The following is a 21,076-nucleotide window of genomic DNA, read 5'->3' as shown; positions in this document are numbered from 1 at the left end:
GGGTGTGATTGTGTGGAAGATCTGAGTTGAGGAAGGGAGGTGGAAGAGGCCACAAGAAAGGAAAATGCTACTGCCAGAATCGCTTTAGTCAATGTTCAAGAGCAATATTAATGACCATATTAAGAGGCTGGACTGCAGAAGAAAGTAGAGTGGAGAAAAGAAAACAGGCATGTTTTCCATTTGAAGAAGAGAAAGGAAAATATATTTAAAAATATAGAAGGTTGGCAGATCTTGAGGTGAGTGTAGATTGCTTAGGGAATAGGACTTTCATTTTAGCTCTGTTATCTTTTGGTTGTAGGCTCCATGTACACAATTCCCAGTGACAAGTTTTTAAAAAGTTCTCAAGCCTTACAATTTTATTGGTGCACTGGATTTTACTGATTTTCAAAAGGATCATTTGATAAGGAATTTAGGCTGGTTGCCATACCTACCCTGCCACCACTGGGTTTGGCCCACTCATGGAGATCAGGGCTCCAAGGACTGAGAAATACCAGGAGCGTGGCCTGTAAAGCGTGGTGTCTACTCTGCAGCTGTGACAGGGCATCCAGCTGAGAGCTGCGAGGGCTGCCGTGCGTGCAGGGAATGTAAAGTTCCAGGAGTGGCTGAGTGGAACCATGGGTGTTTAGTCTTAGGGAAGTTTTTTTGTGAGATTGTTTTTAAAGAACTTGTTAGAGTTTTTTAAATGACATTTCACCCCTTCCCTTCATCTACTTGAATTCAGCTTCATCTTCTCTTAATCTGCCTTCCAAGAAAGACACAAGGACTTCAGAAGGCTCCATAGTGCAAGGACACAAAATGCCCTGAATGGAGCTTCTGTTGCAGGGGAGGAGCAAGATGAAACAAGAAGGGTCTTCACTGTTGGCTGTGACCGTCCAGAGCTCTCAGGTACAGTGAGAATGAGGGATTTCCTTGAGAAGGAGCAGAGAGTGTTTGAAGTGGAGGGGTGGCTGGGGGACCTAGGGAAGGGGGATGCTCACGGAGCAGCAGGGCTGCAATGCCCATCTGGCAGCAGATGCCTGCCCCGGGCTGTGCCTGTGGCACCGAGGGGAGCAGCTGACACGGGGTGAACCTGTGCCTGGGCTGGGCCGTGCTCTGCCTGCTCCCTTCATCAGGAGGGCGTGGGGAGCAGCGTAATTGTCTCTGATTCTGGTAAAGAACTAAAATTTATGGCTTGCCAGAGGTCAGAGCTGGGAAGGGAATCTAAGCAGCAACAAAATATCCTTGACGTACTTGTTAGCAAAGTGAATACTGCAAACTGCGTGAGCTGGACGCTGTGTCTGCCTTGGCGTTGGTTTGTTCCTGTGGGTTGCTGCATATTGGCTCTGTGAAAAGCCCCGTGTTTGCAGTCCCACCTGGGACTGTCCAGGGCTGCTTGTGCTGCCTTTGAAGCCACAGAGCTTCCCAAGCTCCAGGCGTGAGCAGCCAGCCTGCTGTTACACAGGAGATAAGGGGCACAACCATGTTTTGGGAAACAAACCTTTTCATCCTGTTTTGTTATCAGCCTCAGGCACGAAGTGCATTTGATGGGTCACTATACTTTATAAACTCTGCACATTTGTTTTACCAGAGGGGGAAGGCCTGTACCAGAATTTTCACCTGTTGCCTTTTGCTATCACTTTGCTCCTGTTGGATGGGAGGAGAACTGGTCTCTGGTGAATGCAATGGAACAAAACGGTTACCACGGATTTATTTTAAACACATGTGTCATCATATTGTGATTTAAACAATTTAGTGTGGTGCAGAGGCCACACAGCTTCTTCTGATCTAAAACAACTCACCAGTTACTTTTTTTATAAGGCCAGAGGAAAAGATGTCCGACCGATGTTCGCAGCATCCCGTTTCCAGCGCTGCCGGCAGCGATGCTCAGCCGGACGGAGCCCCGCGCTCCTGGCCGCGGTCCCTCGGCGCGGGGACCCGCTGCCGCCCCTGCCCGGTCCCCCGGGATGCCCGGCCCGGCGGTGCCGGCGCAGGGAGCGGCCCCCGGCGCGGCGCGGGGGCGGTCGGGGGCGGGGCGCGGCGGGGGCAGCCCTGTGCCGGCGGGGAGCCCGTTCCCGGCGTGCTGGGCTCTGCCGCCTGTCTTGCTTCCCGCTCTCCCGAGCCGGCAGCACCGTTGCGCAGCTCCCGCGGACCGGCCGGGACGGGACGTGTCGGGAGCTCGGCGCGGCTCGGGGCTCGCGAGGCGAGGCGAGGCTGGACGGCCGGGGCAGGGGCCGAGGCCGCCCGGCGCTGGCGGCGGGGGGCGGCGGGGGCCCGGCGCGGCGCGGAGCTGCCGGGGCCCGGCGCATGGCGGCGGCGGCGGCGGGGGGCATCGCCACGCTGCCCGACGACGGCGGCAGCGGCGCCTTTCCCCCGGGGCACTTCAAGGACCCCAAGCGCCTGTACTGCAAGAACGGCGGCTTCTTCCTGCGCATCAACCCCGACGGGAAGGTGGACGGCGTCCGCGAGAAGAGCGACCCGCACAGTGAGTTATCCCGGGAGCACCGCGGGCGGCACCGGGGCGGGCGGGCGACTCCTCGCCCGGGCAGCGGGGCTGCGGGAGGGGCCGCGGCTCGGCCGTCCCGCCCTGCCGGCGCTTCGGCAGCGAGCCGTGCTTGGAAAGCGCCCGTCAATGTGCCGAATGCTCCTGCGCGAATAACCGCGAGTACGCAGACCGAGTTAATTGATAGCGAGTTAATTGATAGCGAGTTAATTGATACCCGCATCCCGCAGCCGGTGGTCCCGCACCGGCACCCGCGGGGTGTCTCGGGGCAAAGCCTCGCTGGCGGCTCCGCGCTCAACCTGCTGGGTGCAGAGCTTGTCAGGTGCACAGTTTTTGTTACGGGCTTGAAGGGGTCTCTGGTTTGTTTGCGTGGCCCTTATCCGGGTCTGATGGTACTTGGCGGCTCTACACGGCGGCGGTGAATGCGTTGTATGCATTAAGGTAGGGAGGAGGGTGTTCTTTTTCCCGGTGCAGGTAGGCGCTCATGAGTAGGAGCACTTTTGGCACACGGGTACTCTTAGGAACTGAGGGGGTAAATCTGGCCAAGGAAGCAGGCTTTATAACAAACTGCTGTTAGAACACCTCTCTGGCTTAAACTGTTACATGTTGCATTGTTTTGTTTTTTTTTAACTTAATGATGATACAGATAAAATGTATGGATACCAGCAGCAGCAGGAGGTTGTCCCTCCAGTACCTGATCTTTTGAAGGGAGGGAAAGGCTCCTGGGCTGGGAACACAGCCCACGGACTGAATGATCATAGGCTTTCAGGGAGTGTGTGGCAGGTTGCTGTTACCAACACAGGCTGCTTTTTGTCCCACAAACAAATTGCCTTTTGCAGAGCTCAGAATATTTTGGAAGTATTCAGCACGGAGGTTTTGTGGATGCAGTGGTGAGTTTTTGATGCGCCTGTGAGGCATTTCCGTCAGCGCAGGTACCGGGACTGCTGGGTCAGATTGTCCCAGTGCAATTCCCGGTTGGAGGGAATTTGTTACTGTGCTCGGTGTGCAGGGCCTGCCTGCAGGCACTTGGCATGAGGAGCAGGTGAAATGCCTTACTGGCATTCTTCATCTGCTCTGCACCTGTGCTCTGACTGATGGATGCAGGGACCGGGCTAAACTCCGGGACTAGGAGCAAAAGGAAGTGAGGAGACAGACCAAAGATTCTTAATATTACTTTCCACTTCAGATATTCATCTTTTGCAAAACAATTAGTTTTACCCAATAATTCCAAAGAATTCTTGTAACAGGAATTCTTAAAGGAAATAAATCTAGGGTGTCACCTCACCCTAGAAGCAGCTATGGAAATGTGCTGCAAAGGGAGGTGATGTTGAGTGGAGGATATTCAAGGCTGAAGCTGAGTCCAAGACATTGCCATGGCTGTTGGGATCTTGCCTCATTCCCTGTCTTTGCTTTTGAAAAGTGCAGGTAATGGTGTGTGCTGTTGTGTGCTCACCTGGCTGGGCCAGGCTGCCCTGAGTGGAGGTGGTATTCATCACTGCTGCCTTTTTCATCATAGAGCTCCCCCATAATAATTTCTTCCTTCCTGCCTTTTTTTATTATTCTCTCAGGAAAACTAATACTATTTTTTTCATTCTTGAGTCCACTGAATGTGTGTTTTCTCTTCCTATTGAACCTTATCAATACCAAAATTTTCAACTGACATCTCGTGCTTTCCTAGTAGTGAATTCTCTCATTTTTGCATTATCAGACAGCTCTTGGCTTGTTGCTTTTTCTTCCTTCCTTCTTCTTTTTTTTTTTTTTTTTCCTGGAAGAACCCTAGTTCTGAGAAGCAGAGAATCATCGGTGCCTGAAGCATCAGCGAGGGTCATTGCTGGGGCATTGCGTGGTTCACATCCTTAGCATCCTCGCTGTAAATACGTCATTCCACACGACTCTGCTCAACTCTGACCTGCTGAGTGCTGCTCTGTGGAAGTCCCTGTGAAATCTCCTGGTATTCCTGGCATGGCAGAGGGCAATAAATCTTGGACAACATGAGAGGACTTTAAAAAAGAAATTAGCAATGAAAATATGCACCTTGAGTAGTTCAGGGTGATTTTCTTAGTTAAGCAAAAGGTTTTGTAAGGTGGTTTTGAGAAAAGAAATACAATGTCTGCACAATTTGGTTTAGAAATAATTAAAGGCCCCTTAGTAGAGATGCTTGTGGTTGCTGCTATTCTTAGGAATTAATTATACAAAATAACATTTCAGTAGCACATCATCCTTCTTACTTTTAAAGGAAGTTCTTATTTTAGAAGGCAAGTTACTGTCTCCTTATGTTTCAGACCAAAGTTTTAATACTATAAACAGTTTCCATGATCCATGTCCTTTTTACCTCCCCTCTCCTGCCTCTATTTGAAATACACAATACACATCGCTTTAGGTCATGGCATGGTTTTATATTTGCCCCACTCACCTTCATTTACCCATAATTGTGTCATTAATGAAATTAAGAATGCTGGAGGATTGGGATCCTATGATTCACCCAGCTGAAACCCAGGACAGGGCGCCTTCCATGGCCATTATTGCCACATCTGACGCGTGTGCTGCCGTGACTCCAGTGAAGTGCCCCTTTGGACACACTCTGGGGACTCCATCCAGAGTGTTTTCCCTTGAAGAGGTACTTTCAGACAAACAAGAAACAGAAGGCGCTTTCTGAGAGTTTTGTTGTCTAAAGCAAAACAAAATCATGGCTGGTTTGTTGTTGTTGATCAACAACTGTTGATTTATGCTCTGGAAATTGTACAAAGGACCCAGTGTTTCTGGAAAGGCTCTTAGAAATTCTAAAATAGAGGTGTTTCCCTCAAAGAGGCTACAGTGCTGGTGAGGGGGAAAATCCTGGAGAATGGAAAGGGAACACTTATCCATACATTTAGAACATGTCTAGTAGCACAGCTTGTTCCTTTCAGAGTTTCCCTAAATGAGGAATGGTTGGCACTTATGTATTTCCATAATTTCTTAAGCAGCTTTGTTTCATGATGAGCATAACCCAAGACAGTATCCAAGGCATCCTGAGCCATTCTTGTCCATTCCTTAATGAGGTGACAAGGCTCCAGCCTCTCACTTGGAAAGGATTCAGCTCTGTGAGCTCAGTCAACCCTGCAGATGTATGAAACACCTCCTTCCTGCTCAGTACCTCTCTCCTCTTCCGTAAATATCTGAAGAAAATGTAAAATAGGGTAATACTGGTCCAGGAAAATTTCTTAAGAAGGTTCCTTTCATAAATAGTGGTTAATATTAAGATTTTGACTTGTCTCTCTCACAACATTTAAATGGTTATGCTGTAAATGTTTTAGAAAGACTCTGCTGAAGTAAAGACTGACTTTTAGAGCAACTCCGTGAAGAAGATGGAAATCTGATCACTGATCATGCAATGGGAGAAAACTCATGGTTATCCCCAAGCTGAGCAAATGTCAGGAGGTGTTTTCATATGAAGGTTCAGGACCTGGTGTTTACCTTTCATAGCTAAGTTGTTTGGGACTTGGATTATCTTCTTCCCCATTTTGGTGTCCCACAGACACGGCCAGAGCTGTTGACAGGGCAAGATCTTTTCCAAATCTTAGCACTAAGTGAGAGGTGACTTGTTTAAAAAAAAAGCCTGCCCCTAAATGCTCAAATACGTTGCTTCTACCTCAGTCCTTCTGGAAACAGACTCTTTTTGCATTACTTTTCATCTGTTGCACAGATCTGAACTGCTTTGCCAAGTACTTTGTGGCATAGCATGGAAATTCCTCCTGGCTCCTGGATGTACCTGCCTTTAGGGGATGAAGTAGCAGAGATCCCGTGTGAAAAAGTTGGGAATATGCTTCCTTTGCTTCTTTTATCATAGAAATACCATCATGTTCCTGTATGTTCCTGCTCAGGGGAGGATCCCTTCTCATCTCTCACTGTGTCTGCTACTCCTGTATCCCAGTTCCTGGTGAGTCTTGCCCACCCCAGAGCTGTGTGATCCAGCAGCAGGTGCACCCCCAAGGTGAGCCAAGGCAACACGAGATGTCTCCAGTGGGCAGCGAACTGTCCTGTCCCTCCCAGCTGTTTTCTGCCCAGTCTGGAAGTGGGGAAGGTTCCAAGGGCACCACCACCCACAGGTACACTAGAGGGCAGGATTTAGCCCTTAGATTGTCTCACACAGGAAATCAGGAGCACTTTTAGGTACTTACATAGTCTGCTTTGCAGGAAAATGGTAATCCAACTCCTGTTAGCCACTGCACTCTCAGAGCTGGAAAAGACAAATCCAGATAACATGTGAGATCAGGTGGCTGCTGTTGGTTTTCATTTGTTTCATAAATGCTTGAAATTTGTGCAGCTGATTCTAAGAAAAAGTTTATATGTAGTGGGGTCATATTTAAAAACATTTTACAGAAAGTAAATTATTTTAGTAACTCAACCTGAATTTTACATCATAGTCTTTTCAGTGACACTTTGTTTCCCCAGCTCCCCTGGATTACAGATAAGGCAGGCAGTTCTAATAAATAATTTTTTGATCATTATGGTTTTTAGCAGTATTGGGAGCATTTCCCTGGGATCAGAGGCCATCTGATCCAGGATACTTGAGAGGTGATGGATTGTGCTGAACTGGTGCACAACCCTGGGATTAATGGCGCTTTTGACTGTTGGTGACAGTGTGTTCAGTGCAGTTATCTAATATAACCAAACCAGACCCAGTGCAGCCCAGAGAATGCTCAAGTTACTGTTGCTGAAGAACATACCTAAGTGTACGACATCTGTAAATTGAATATCTATACCAGGTGGTACCTGAAATGTTTACAGCATGGTTTTTGAAGCCTTAATGTTGGTGATGAGATACTGTTTCAATCCTGATGGAGAATTAATAGCCTTTGCTTTTGTTAGCACCTGTTTAAGACTATGTGTTTCAAAATAAAGCAGCTCTCTCACCCTTCGTCATTTTCAGTAATGTTTGGTAACAATGTGCAGGTCAAGTGTTTTGCCTGTGCCTCTTCTGCTGCCTCCAGACTTGTCAATAAAAATATTGAAAGGGTGACTCTCTGGAGTGCTGGTGGCATTTTAGGGTTATTATCTTACGTAGTTTTTTGTTTGTTCAGGGTAGGGCCAGATTTTGACTGGAGCTCGATAGGATCAGCCGAGAATACAAATGAGATGATGTCTGAGCAGTTGGGTGGAGGTTGTCCTGCAGGAGCTGTCATGGTGCACTGCTGCTGGAGTGACCCTGGCTGAGCCTGGCGCTCATCTCTGACTTGCAGAGCTTGAAACCACATTGACCGGGTGATTCAAAGGACAAGGAGACTGAGGGTACTGGGAAAGGGCAAAGTAGGGCCCAGACTCCATGGCCATGTGCAGAGCCAGTGTGGTGAAATTCTGCTCGTGTGATGCAGAGCTCAGGGTTTGTCTGTGACCTTCTGACAGGGTTGTAGCAGATTTCATAAAACCAGAATCATTAGGATTCCTGGAATATGCAAGTCACAGAATCCTTGTAGCCATGGCTGTGGAATCCTGCATGGTGGTGTTTTGTAAGAGCAGGGAGAGATGTCAGCTGTGATACAGCTTGAAAATATTTGTAGTCTCTTTCTTGGTTCTTTCCTTCCTGCTCTCAGGCTGACCCACGATGCCTGATGCAGACTTACCCCATATCCTGTGCCATTCTCTGGGGATGTAGCTTTGGGGTTATTTTTGGTGTTAAAGGATGTCCTTAACATACTCAAGTGTGCAGTTATCACAGCATCTGGATCTGCACTTGGGGGAAGGTCTGCAGCACCTCTGGCAACTGGCATCAGTTTTTTGGTATCTTTTCTTGGCTTTTCTGGGTACTGGGGAAAAAATCCTGAAGTCTTTATTTGTCACCACATATCCGTCACTGAGATGCCAAGAGAAGTGCCAGAGCTGGTGCCAGGGAGGTGGTAGGGAGTGCTGGTAGTGTGGAATGGAGTGTCCCTCTCCAGTGGCAGCTGATTGTCACTGCCTGTCCTGTGATGCAATGTCCTCTTCTGTAAAAGGGCAGGACAGGAGACAAGTTCTTCCCAGATGGATGTTTTGAAAAGCATGAGCAGAGTCTATGCAGTTGTCACCTGTGTTACATTTCAGGTTAGAATAGAAATGTTGGGACTGTATTACAAAGAAAGTTCACACAGTCCCACAACTCTGGGAAGACCCATGGAGAGACCAAGATTCCTGGGTGGAGTGGCTGTGTGCAGTTACTCTGTGGGAGCTGCTGGTACCTGTGGGAACAGAGGTGGATACAAAACCAGGAGCACGTGTTAGTGTGGAGAAGCAACTACCAATGGCCATGTAGAGGCTGCCACCTCTGTGGAAAAGTCACTTAGGGAATCCTGCTGCACAGACCTGTTGGGCAGTTCCTGGGAGACAGTATGTGGATTCAGTTCCTTGGGTTTGTCCACCTGTAGTGGAGCAGTTGGGATGAACAGCTGAGCATGCTCCGGGCCGTTCATTGGAGTATGTAAATAGGAAGGATTAATTTTGTGATTTTAGAGATGTTTACAGACTCACTGTGGATGTTTTGCTGACAGAAATGTTGTTCATTCAGGAAGATGGAAGACAAAAATGTACAATGTTCATGTCTGTAGAAATGCAGGAACTCCTCAAAGCTGAAGAGGTGCACAGAACTGGCTCATGTTGCCAGGTGTTATTTATTTAAATCCCAACCTTCTGCTTGCTTTACAGCTTCAAGCAGTAGCCTCCTCCAGAGCACTTATCTGTGCTAGAGCGAGTACCAGTAGTAGTAAGGTGTTTTCCAGTGATCAGGCTCTAGTTTCATGGATCAGTATTGTAAGACTGTGATATTTTATTAGAAGAAAATGCTACTAGGAGTGGGGTGTCTGGCTGCTGCTTTGATGTGGTGAAAGGTGAGACTGTTTGATGGCCAGTGCTTGTAGCTGCTGTACTGCAGGAGCACCCTCTTGCAGGAGCTGTCTGGAGCAGTGTGGGACTGAAACCATCCCATAGATCTAAACCAGGGTATGGGCACTAGCAGTGGTCAGGCTGAAGCAGCAGGGAGTCAAGTAGGTTCTTCCAAGCTGCAGGAGGTCCAAGGTCTCTCTTTTGTTGTGAGGAATCCTTTCTTAGCATAGTTCAGATGTACTTAGAATAAAATTGAGGAGTGTTACCCAAATATGCACTGTGTGTTTATTTTCAGTTAAGGAATTTGATTCCTTACAAAGAAAATTCTTTGCTTAAGCAGGGCTGCATTCAAAAGCAAATTAGAGCCCTTTTGTGAAGACTGGGATTCATTACTGTGCTGGGTCAGCAGTGATTGACAGCTCTTGTCCTTCACTGCAGCTCGTGCTGTTCCCCTGTGCATGCTTTATTGAAAGGTCAGCACAGGGTGGTTACACAGCTTGATGGAAGGGGATGAAATAGGACGATGAAGTAAGACTTTGAGCTTATTGTGGCATTTGCACTGTCCTTGCAATAAAGGAGCTGTGCTGGCACCAGTGCTATACTGTGTGTGCATGTGTACGGCTTTAAATTTTTAAAAATTTGTTTACTTTTTGAAAAAATATTAAAGTTTCAATGATCAGTTCAGTTTCATTGGTACTGGAGATAAGGGAAGTACAAACCCAGTATAATTGCCATCTCAACCTTTTGGCCAGGTTAAGAGCAATCAGCTGTAAAAGGCAGCTCAATTCACAGGAGCTCCTCTGTATGGGGCTGTTCCTTCCTCCCATCTGCTGTGCCATCTCTCTGGATCCTGGGTGCCTGACAGAGTTCCTTTTTCACCACTGTGCTCCAGACTCTCTGAAATCCCATTTACTTATTCTTCTTGGCATTTCTAAAATCCAGCTTTTCCTTTCTGTGCCACTGAGGCTTATTGAGCCTATGGGACAGCAATGTCCCACTGCTGCTCTGGCAGCCTCTGCCTTTCATCCCATGTGTTACTGCTCTGACATCAGTCACAGCCCTGAAATACCATGTACTACTGAGTAGTTGTGTGAGTTGTACCTGCAGGAGGAACACTACAGAATAACTTTTAAAAATTACACATTTTACCTTCTCTGTCTTCTGAAATGCTGCTCCTGTGTTTGCCTTGGGTTGTCCCTGGTTTTATGTGTTTGTTTTGCTGCAAGTGCAAAACAGGTCATAGTTACAAGGAGATGAGTGAATGCACAGTAAACATAAAGCAGAACTTCTGCAAGTTCTGTACGTGTTTTGTGACACGGCTCTGTTGGCTGAACAGTTGCACCAGCTTTGTTCTGAGTTCAACACCCAAAAGTGGTTATTCTGAGATTTACTTCAGTCAAGACTGAATGAAGTGAAAGCAGATGGAAACAACGTGCGGCATACCTTACCCTTGCTAAGAAAAGCCCTTTGGAAACAGTCCTAAAAAAACTACATGTGAACAGGCATGCATTACTCTTTTGATAAGGCAACCCTGAAACATTTTTCTAAATCAAGAATATGGGGTGAAAAGAATGGTAATTTGGAGACTAAGCTTTATTACCAGTACCCAGTAAGGAATTAAGTTCTTCTCTGGTAAAGTTAGGAATTTTTTCAGTTTGCTTTAGCCCTCTTGACTTCCGAAGATGCATCAGTTCATCTGCAACGCCAAGGAGTCAGCAAACAGTGTGGCAGAAAGCATTTAGAAGGGTTTTACATCACGGTGACTTGGAGCTTCTGGCGTACGAAATCCTTTCGTAATGCGAAGCAATCGCTGTTTACTTTACTCAGCAGCACAAAATGCCCAAGTTGTGCTTTGTAAGCAGAATTCACAAACTTTGGATTTGCTTTTGCATGACATTTTTACTTTTAAAGGGCTCGACTAGGTTTCATCAACCAGATTATGCAAGCTGTGAGAAGTGGAAAAGTGTGGCTGTGCGTGTTTTACATGTGGGCACACAGGCAAGGAGCCACTGGTGCCAGAAGTGTTGGATGTCACACTATTCTGAAATTATTGTTCTGCATGATGGCTTTACTGTCTTTTATATGAAATTTATAGGGAGCACCAGAGAATGCTGTGTGTTTGGTAATCAGTGTTTCATGGGGAGGATTCCCAGTGTCATAGGTGCATGTTAGGTAGAACTGGGTACTTGCAGCAATTGAGGTCAAGGTAAAAATCAGAATCGGTGGAGAATCTGAAGATGGAAATAATTTCCATTGTATTCAGTATCTGTACTACTTAAAAAGGTGCAAACTTTTAAAATCTGAGAATGTCCATGTTAATGTGGTTGATTACCATAGTGGGTGGATGCCTAAACAGTTACACAAGTTACTGTTCTGCTTTAAGCCTTGGTTTACTCTTAAGTGTAATCAGAACTTCCTGAAGTGTTTGCATTTCACGAGTGTGTATTTTTGTTGTAGATGTTTACATTTTGGACACCTTGGGTCTGTCTGTGAGTGGTTTTATGCCTCTGGCTGGCAAAAAGGAAAAAGATACACTTAGAATGTTGTCATGCAAAAGCAAAGAAATGTGCCTTTGTATGGGAGCGTGACTCACTGTTTCTCATCCTGACACTCCATTGGCTTGATTGTTTTTGTTGCAATTCTGATGGTTTGGTTTATTAGCAGCCCACCTCTCCCGCTAAGGTTTGCTGGTTGTTTCTCCTCTCTATTTCTCCTTTTGGTGCCTCATATGTGTTCCAGGTTTTAGGCAGTGTCTGCATCAGTGACTCTGGCAGTGGCTCACTTTTACCATGAGTGTATGAAAGCGAGCAAGGAGTTGTTCTCTTGTTCACACTCTGAAGACTTGAGGATGCCTCGTATGTCAGCGCTTATCAAATAGCAGGAGATGTTAAGTTGCTAATTGTGCCTTTGAGAAAGAGATATCAGAAACTGTCAGAGACTGATGTGAGCAGAGGGACACAAAGATATTTGTAATTCTTAGAGAAAGTTGCAGTAGGCATCACCAGGCTGGGGTTTGGATCTGATCCAGCAGACAGGAAAAGCCAGAAGGGAGTGTTAATATATGTGTGTTTGTAAATGCATGTGTAGCTTTGAACCAGCCCCGGGGTTTGGGAGGGTTTGTCGTGTTAGGTGTGGAGCAAGCATGTCTGACTCCTTGTGTTTTGCTTGGACACCTGGCTGGGAATAGATGTTGCCCCTGAGCGTGAAGGAATGGCCAACTTCAGCCACAGAGGATGGAGGAGTGGGAATTCGGCTGTAGGGTGTTGCATTTAGCGAAACTTACTTTCCTCCCTTTTTTTTGTGAACTTCCTTGCATTTCTGATGCTTATTCCCTCTGGAGCTGACCCACCTCTGCAGTGAGGCTGCAGAATAGCTGCTTTGTGCTTTCCTGTGGGCACGGAGGTGTGGGAGGATGGGCAGTGGGAGCTGGCACAGCAGCTTCACTGCGCTGTCACTCGGGGGCCTCGTGGAAGGATTTTCCTTACAGGGCCTCTGCAAATATGTTGGAGATGGGCCCTGAGCCTTTGGCTGGGGCTGAGCTTTTCCACAGCAGACTGTAGTAACACTAGTCATTGATCCAGAGACGTGCAGCCTGGGATTTTGGGGGTACAGAAACTCTCCCTTCTCGTAAACTGAGTGAGAGGTGTTTTACTTTTTGTTCCAATAAAGCAGCTGTATGTTAGTGAAAACGAGGGTTGAAATAGTATCCAATTTTTCCTCTCTTCCCAGGCTGTGAGCTGCTCCCTTTGCTGCAGTGTGGCAGGCAAGGTTCTCGCTGTGAAATGATGGAGTCTCTTCAGCAGGAGGCTGGACTAGAGGGAGTCCTTCTGACCTGAGTTTTGTATGATCCTGACACTGGGGATGGTACTTGTAGCTCTAGATTGCACTGAAGGCTGTCTGTAGGGTGTTAGCTAGAAGGGTTACAGTGAAAATACAGCTGAAGCTGTAATTGAACCTTTATTTGCTGTGTAAATGCATCCAAAGCCAGAAGCTCATAGTTGTTTTTTACTTCATCATTTTTCTGATATAGTGGTTAGAGTTCCCATTTCTTTGTGGAGTAGGAAAATGGGGCTTTTATTAATCACTTTGGCTAATGCATCCTCAAATTTCACCTCCTTCAGATGTGTGAGTTTGCCTCATGCTCCAGTACAGCACCCTCCTGTACTGCCCTTACCCTGCCCTGTCTTCACTGCTCTTTGCTCTTTTTGCCTTTTATTTTATTCCAGACATGTTTCTGGTCCCTTTCTCTCCTCCCTGTGACCTTTATTTTCCCTTTCCTTACTAATCCTGTGGCATTCTCCTGCCCCAGAACATCTTAGCCAGTGCAGCTGCTGTGAGTGAAATACCAGCACGTGGCTTTGGTCACAGGGATTGCCCCGGGCGAAGGTCTTGCCAGCAGATTCCCACTGGGAGTCAGAAGGTAGTACCAGCTCAGCAGTGAGCAACTTCCAGAATGTGCAGCTCTGTTTTCCTGAAGTATTAAGTTGGTAGGTTTTGCCCAGGTCTTTGAAATGAACCCATTTTGAAGGAGATTTTGGCTGAACCATTTATGATGCATAGCATGGAAACCTTTGGGACCATTTAAGCTGTGCAGTTCCTGGGTCTGGGCCACTCTAAAGCTTTGGTTTATTAGAACTGTAAAAGGACCTGAGAATTTGCATTGCACGTGTGATTTTCCAGTTCTAGTGCTCAGGACAATAAAAGTACTTTTGGAAAATGTTCATGTTTTCTTTATTTTTTTGCATTTGCTAACAGCTTTCCTGTCTAGCTACTTGTCCTCAAAATTATTTTCTCCACTGGACTGTGCAAAAGTGCCTTGGAAATTTTTTTTTTTTTTGGAGGTATCTAAGAAAACAAGGAAGATCCATTTTTTAAGAAATATCTTAAACTTTGCCAACCACAATGCTATTAAATACCACTTTTCAACTTCCATACTCTTAGAAAGGTCTCTCCAAGTTGTGGAATAAATGCCCATTTGTAACTCTCTGAAATACACTGTTTAGTTTAACCTGCACTTTGTACATCTGTCCTGTACATACCCTCTGAAGGAACATCTCAGTGCCTGTTGCAGTGTGCTCCAGCTTCCTTTAGTGCCACAGATTGTACTGGTTTCTGTGGGTTGGACTGTATAGCTTGTGGTGTTTTTCAGCCAGAACATCAGTGAATATGAATCTCTAACAGACCTCTGTATATTGTTGGGAAAAAAAAATTCCTTCTCTATCCGTTTTTATATGACTGGAAGGCACTGTAGGTTCACTTGAGCTACATCACTCAGAATTTCTTCGCTGGTGTGAAAAGTGCAAATGCACATCCTGCAATTCATTCCTTCTTATTCAGCAGAATGATTCTATTAAGCTTATTATGATAGAAAAGAAAGTCTTTAATAGGAGCTGTAAATTTCCTGGGTCCTCTGAGTTGCTTTTATTGTTTAATTTAATAACTTAATGATGACTTAGCCCCAGTCCTGGGGATGTTTTCTCAGCGGGTGAGCTCTGTGTTCTCACAACACCAGCAGGCACCGAGCAGAGCCTTGTGCTTGGTGCTCCTTGTGGATCGCAGGGCATGAATGGGAACAGGGAAATAACTCACTGCCGTGCTAGAGGGGCCAGAATATCTCGGAAAACGGGCCTTTTTAGCCCTTGGTTAATGAGCTCTTTCACAACAATCTGCTATTTTTTTTTGGGCTACAAACGTCTTAGTTATTTGACTTCCATGGATGGGGTCTTGAGGTTCAGTTGTGCTGAAAACAAGTAGATGTGAAATGATGAATGGAGTCTGCACTGTTGCTGTTGGAGACCAAAGACTGTAAAAAATGCAGATCATTGGTGTCAAGTGATACATTTCTCTTACAATTTAGTTGCAGTGATCTAAACCTAAAATTGTCACTTCTGCTGATGATCATATAGTCAAAATGTGTTTGATCAGTAAGGCTGTGTTGTATCCTGATATCTCCAGTGTAACCCTGTGGCGAATACTCACTGCATTAATAAAGCTGTAAAATAACACTGAAACCTGAAAAACTCACAGTACTGTTCTGGCTCTGTTTGTTCACAGGTTTTTGGGTTAGAGAGGAAAAAACAGTGAAGCTGATTTTCCTTTTGGAGCTTTCAGTATTGCAGCTCTTTTCAAACTCTGCAGGAATACCTTGGGTGTTTTTTTGTTGTTTTTTTTTTTTTACAAGCTATACAAATTTTTACAGGACTTAGAAACCTTTACCAGAAGCTCATTTTTACAGAATTTGAACCTCTGGCCTGGTGTGATGCTGTAGGATTTCATGTGCATTTTTGTCCAGAGAAAGTCGTGAAGCATAATAAGTCAGTACTGTAGTAATTAATATTAATTTTCAACTGTTCCACAGCTGTTTCTTGTTAAGTGTGTGGTGAAAGCTGTGTGCTTGGCACATCTCAAAAGTCCATTTCCCACAGTCCCTGCCCAGAGCACTTTTCCACGTTCTTGCTTCCCCAGAGGCTAAGGAGTTACACCAAAGTGTTTGGAGCTGTTCACAAGTCTGATTTTGGCCTCATAACTTAGGAGCACTATATTTTGGATACTTGATACTGAGATAAAATTGTGCCTGACTTCTAACTTTTACCATGAAAAAGGGTTTGCAGCAATAATCCCAACAGTTTTATGTTCCCTGTATTCCTGGTGTTGGAGTTTCAGTTGGTTTCTTCAGTGCTGTCTTTTTTTCCCTTCAACAAAAAGCCAAATAAGCAACAACCTCTCTCTGAATCTCAAGAGATCTCCAAAATTTACATTCACTTCAGGCATTTATTCTGATGGCTGAAAAGCTCAAGCTATTTAGAACTGCATCTCCAAATGGAATAAAGGACCTGCTGAACCAAAGCAGGTGGGTGAAGGAAGCTCTCATCTGAGACGTTGTATACAACAGGCAAAGGCAGGCAAAAGGGGAAGCTTTCATCCAAACTACTGGGTTTGATTTATGGCTACAGAAATCAGTTAAGGGGTTGTGTTAATAATTCACAGGTAGTAGCTCAAAGCTGTGTGATAGGACCTTACAGGTTTTCATTTCTATAAAATCTTTAGTTTCTTTTAATTGATGCAAGACACGTTCCTGCTTTGTATAGCACTGTTTCTTGTGCCTTTGCTGCCTTCACCTACTGCTGCAGTTCTGTTTGTTTGTTCCACCCACTTGCTGGATAGATGAGGTAAACTAATGAATATTTTCTGCTGGGAACTGCCAGAACCCTTAGGGAGTGATATGGACCTGGACAGTCTCAGAGTTAGGCTCGCTGACAGTCTGCCTGTACAGAGCTGTGTGCATTCTGTGTCCAATGCTGTTCTGCAAACATTGAGACATACCTCTGGAAAAATTGCCATGAAAAATTTCCATTTTCTGGGAGCAGCTGACTGTGCCCTAAGTGGCCTTTCAAGGTGTTTCATGGGTTTTAAGCTGCCTTTATGCGAAATGAAGATGGAATAACTCAATCTCGCCATTGCAAATTCAAAAGTAGCTACTTACTTTCTAAAAACGGGATCAGAAAGCCAAATGTTAAAAATTTATTATTTTCATTGCAAGCTGAAGCTTTCTGTGGTGGAGGGTTTGAAGCACTGCCTGCTGCAATCCCACGATGGCTCAAAAAGGTGAACAGAGGTGAAACCTTTTGTTTTTTTGTTTTGTTTGCAGTCAAGCTGCAGCTCCAGGCGGAGGAGCGAGGAGTGGTGTCCATCAAAGGTGTCAGTGCCAATCGCTTCCTGGCAATGAAGGAGGATGGCAGATTGCTGGCCTTGGTAAGCAGCACTTGCCTGATGTCTCTGTGTTGCTGTGTCCTGCCCTTGCTCTGTGTGGGGTGGCCTTTCTTCCTGCAGGACTTACTCGGCTGCTCGGTGTGGGATTTATCAGGAGAAATGAGCTCTGCACAGTTCCTGTCAGTTACTTGAAATAGGAATTAGAAGGAGTTGGGTATTTCTGCCCTACTCCTAGGAGCTGCAAAATTTAACAGGAATGGCTTGTCAGAGGGAAAAAATCACAGTGATCAGGAAATTATCAAAACAAATGAAGAGTAAAGTGTCTGCCTTTTTACCCTCAGGAGTAATTTTTTCCCCTTTCACTTACTTGCACAGGAAATGATTTTAAAAGACCTCTTTGAAGGGGAAAGTAAAACCAATTTCTTTTAAAAAATTACTTTCATGGTACTAATCTGTATAAATTATTTTCTCATTTTCCTCTTTGTAGAGAATCACGTTTTTTTTTGGGCACTTGTACTTCCCAACTGGAAAACTGGCAAGAAAAATATTTTTGAAAATGTGATGATAAAATTTTAAAAGTTATATAAGTGTGGATAAATTAAGCTACTCTCTGCTGAGACTAGTTTAGTTTAAACTCTTGTGTATTTTATTGGTATCACTTAAATTTTTAACTGTGTTTTAAAGCCAGTGTATGCAGCAGACTCAGACGGTTAATGTCTCTCTGAGCCAAATGAAAAATTTTGCTTTAAGAGCTGAAGTTACATTAATTTTGCTTATGAGACCTAGATACTGTAAATCCTCATCCACATTTATATCCTTCAGTGCCTGATGAAGCACCAGGGCATCCAGCCTGCTAGAATTTTGGTTTGCAATAGCCCCTGGTGCTTTGTTTATTCACACAGCCCCATTCAGCCTCTGTGCAAGTCCGCTCTGTGGCTGGGGCTAACAATGCGCATTCCTAACTCTGGCTGAACTGCAGCTAATGAAAGACCAATGCCAGGGGATGCAGAAATTATTTCTGATTCCCCTCTGCCTCCATGAAATGAGACTGAAAGTAGTTTTACAGGAGCAGGACTCCCCAGGGTGCTCCTCAGTTCTGGCTCCAGGGAGTTTTGTGTGGGCTCGGGAATGAAGTTAAAGAACCTGCTTCAAGTTACTCGGATATTGTGTGACAGCTCAGTTGAAGAAAATGTGAGGAGTTGTCCAATGTGCTATTCTTGAGTTAAGGATAATTGGGAATTTCCTGTGGTGCTGGTGCGGTGGCATTCGGCTTCCCATTCTAATAGCACTCCGTACCCTGAGTGACGGGGAATGGTCAAAATAGGGTGTTTAGCACCATTTGTGAAATGATAAACATAAATGCAGGGGTGTGTTTATATTTGGGGTTTCTGCCCTGCTGTTGCATTCTGGGTTTGCTTGTAGAATAAGTTTCCCTTGCAGCGGTTTTTGTTTGCTTAGTTCCTGTAAGGCGAAACGCTTGTGAAGTATTGCCCAGTCACTCGGAATTGCTCTCTCAGAGTATGTAAAGTTGGGTCACTTTGTGCTTCTCACTTGAGCTTGTAAAACTCTTTTTTTCTTTGGCGTTGTTTCTGGAAATGGGTATTACTTGAATCATGTTTGCTGCATGCAACATTGTTGTTATTCAAAGGTGGAAACTCTACTCTTTTAAGACTTTTCTTCTGCAGCCAGCCTAACAATTGCTGCTGCAATTTCATGGCTGTTTTCTGTAGCACTGGCAGTGTTTTTCCGTGAGGATTCCTGCATTGTGACTTCCAACAGTCTGTGGCTGGCTGTGCCTTTACCATTTTCTGCCTCTAAACACATTCATGAAACTGTTTCTAATTGCCAGCGTCTCTTGTTCATTAGAGCAGGGCTGTGTTTCACGATAGCTCGCAGAGTGTACGTTGGAAATGTGGTGAATTGCACATGGTGAAACACTGCTGAAATTTCTTTCAAAACATTATGGAACTTTAATTTCTAAACACATAATTTAGTCCTCTAATTAGTCACTCAAGTACTATTCTGTCCTTTTTAATGTCTGAGGTTTTTTAATTACTTTTCAGTGTCCAGGATCAATTTGCGCAGAGTCCTTGTTTTGCAAATAAATTAACATTTTTGGAAATATGTTTGCAAATTCTTATTCAGGCCTGTTTTTCATCTTGTTGGATGTTTTTGTAATTACCTGTTGAGACATGCTGCAGGGTTTGTTCTGAGCTGGGCTTTGCAGGATGATTTATTGCACAGCCCGTGGACCACTGCTCACCCCGGTGACCTGTGTGGGGGTGCAGTGGGTCGTGTTCTTGTGTGGAAATCTGGATGATGCAGCTTTTCATGGAGCATTTTCATGTTCCTTACTAACAGAGTCAGTCATGGGGGAGAGGTGATCTCTACCGCTGGAGGAAATGGCTGGATGTGAATGCAGATAGTCAAAACCTCCCCTTGGGAAATGCTCTTTTAACTGAAAATATTTGTGCAGAAATGCATCTGATCCAGCAGAGTTTCGATGAAAAAATGAAAAAAACATTTCCCATCTGATATAGCTTATTTTGACTTTCCAGTTTAATTATAATTTCACTTCATGGAGTGAAATGTCATTATTTAATTTAATGAAGACATTTCCCAAACTTCCCACGAAAGCAGGAATTTTGACTGACTTGTATTTTATGATAAATAATTTTTTATTTAGGGATATGACCTGTTCATTCTGTCATGCTTACATGGCTTTGCTGTGATCAGCCAGGTTTTGCCAGACTTGAAGGACTTGACTCTAAGAGAAATTCTTGTCTTTTGATGTTATGGATTCAAATTGTGCACAAACAATGTGAAAATAACCTGCATTTAGTTTGAGGGGCGTTCAGATGTTTCATGAGGTGCTGAGAAAGCTTCTGCTGTCAGATCTGCACTCTGGATGCAGCCTGGACTGAAGCGTATTTGAAAGGAAAAACCACAGATATCCAGAGTTTTTCCAGGTGCTGAGATTGACAGTGCAGTGGCTGACATCCTGCTTTTGCTAGACAGCAGTCCAGCTCCTGAAATGTCACCTCTGGGGGATGTTCAGGAATACACAGTTCATGAAGCCTGAGCTGTCATTTGTCACCTTAATGATGGGGTTTATATCAAAATGTTAACATTGACAATGGACTGTAGGAAAGCACTGGTGTGTGTCACATATGCTTTGGGGAGAAATAAGAACTTTTCTTTTTTCACCCTTTTTTGATGTGCCTCTGCCTGAATTTCCAGCTTGGGCAATTGTACTGAATTGTCTATATTCTGCTTAAATTTTTTGTTCTTAAAGGCTTGTTTTATGCATTTTCTGATCAGAACAAAGAATTACACAGTAATTAAAAGGAAGTAAAAAGCTGCTTAATCTGTCTTAGAGACAATAAATGAACCATAGGTAAAAAACCTCATATTGTAAGTTTTTAACAATATTTTCACAGTAAGTATCTTTCTTCAGTTGTGACACAGTTAATCTCTATTTCTTAAAACCAAAGGTACTGCTCACATTCTTGCTAAGTTAGTCCCCAGAATGTGAAGAATTGATTTGTGGTGTTACACCAGTAATGCTTTCTCTTTTCCCTTTTAGAAATACGCAACAGAAGAATGTTTCTTTTTTGAACGTTTGGAATCCAATAACTACAACACTTACCGCTCACGGAAATACTCAGATTGGTACGTGGCACTGAAAAGAACTGGACAGTACAAACCTGGACCAAAAACTGGACCTGGACAGAAAGCTATCCTTTTCCTTCCCATGTCTGCTAAAAGCTGACTTCCATGGCAGATTCTGAGCACCAGTGCCACACAGCACTAAAGATGTCACCTTTCCTACTCCTTTCTGAAGTAGCCAAATATAAGCAATTATTTGCTGATATTATAACTACTTTTGCAGATACCAGATTAAACCATGAATGTTTCATACTGTCTTTATATTGCTCTTTAAACCTGTTGTGCCAGTGTGCGTGGAGGTAAAATGACTTGCAGAATATATTTTCAGGATCAGTAACACTTTTGTTTTCTTCTAGGTACCTATGTATTTTATTTACCTTATGCTTG

At 44.6% G+C, this 21,076-nt stretch overlaps 1 protein-coding gene across 1 annotated transcript; it reads left to right on the top strand.

Moving 5' to 3' along the window:
• The first annotated feature begins 2,283 nt into the window (after nt 1–2,283).
• Nucleotides 2,284–20,942, top strand: FGF2 (fibroblast growth factor 2). Its single transcript, XM_059470234.1, has 3 exons — nt 2,284–2,461; nt 16,959–17,062; nt 20,607–20,942. The coding sequence occupies exons 1-3, from the start codon at nt 2,284–2,286 to the stop codon at nt 20,790–20,792; spliced, it is 468 nt and encodes a 155-aa protein (XP_059326217.1). The 3' UTR covers nt 20,793–20,942.
• Nucleotides 20,943–21,076: the final 134 nt, after the last annotated feature.

Source organism: Ammospiza nelsoni, chromosome 4, assembly GCF_027579445.1.
Source record: "Ammospiza nelsoni isolate bAmmNel1 chromosome 4, bAmmNel1.pri, whole genome shotgun sequence".
Classification (NCBI taxonomy): Eukaryota; Metazoa; Chordata; class Aves; order Passeriformes; family Passerellidae; genus Ammospiza; species Ammospiza nelsoni.
Note: the sequence above shows the minus strand (reverse complement) of the source record. Positions and strands in the feature narration are given on the sequence as shown.

Bases quoted from the DNA above. Each gene is read 5' to 3' on its own strand.
- FGF2 (XM_059470234.1), top strand. From the start codon at position 2,284: ATGGCGGCGGCGGCGGCGGGGGGCATCGCCACGCTGCCCGACGACGGC. The intron at 2,462-16,958 runs GTGAGTTATCCC...TTTTGTTTGCAG, and splicing joins CGAGAAGAGCGACCCGCACA to TCAAGCTGCAGCTCCAGGCG. The intron at 17,063-20,606 runs GTAAGCAGCACT...TTTCCCTTTTAG, and splicing joins ATGGCAGATTGCTGGCCTTG to AAATACGCAACAGAAGAATG.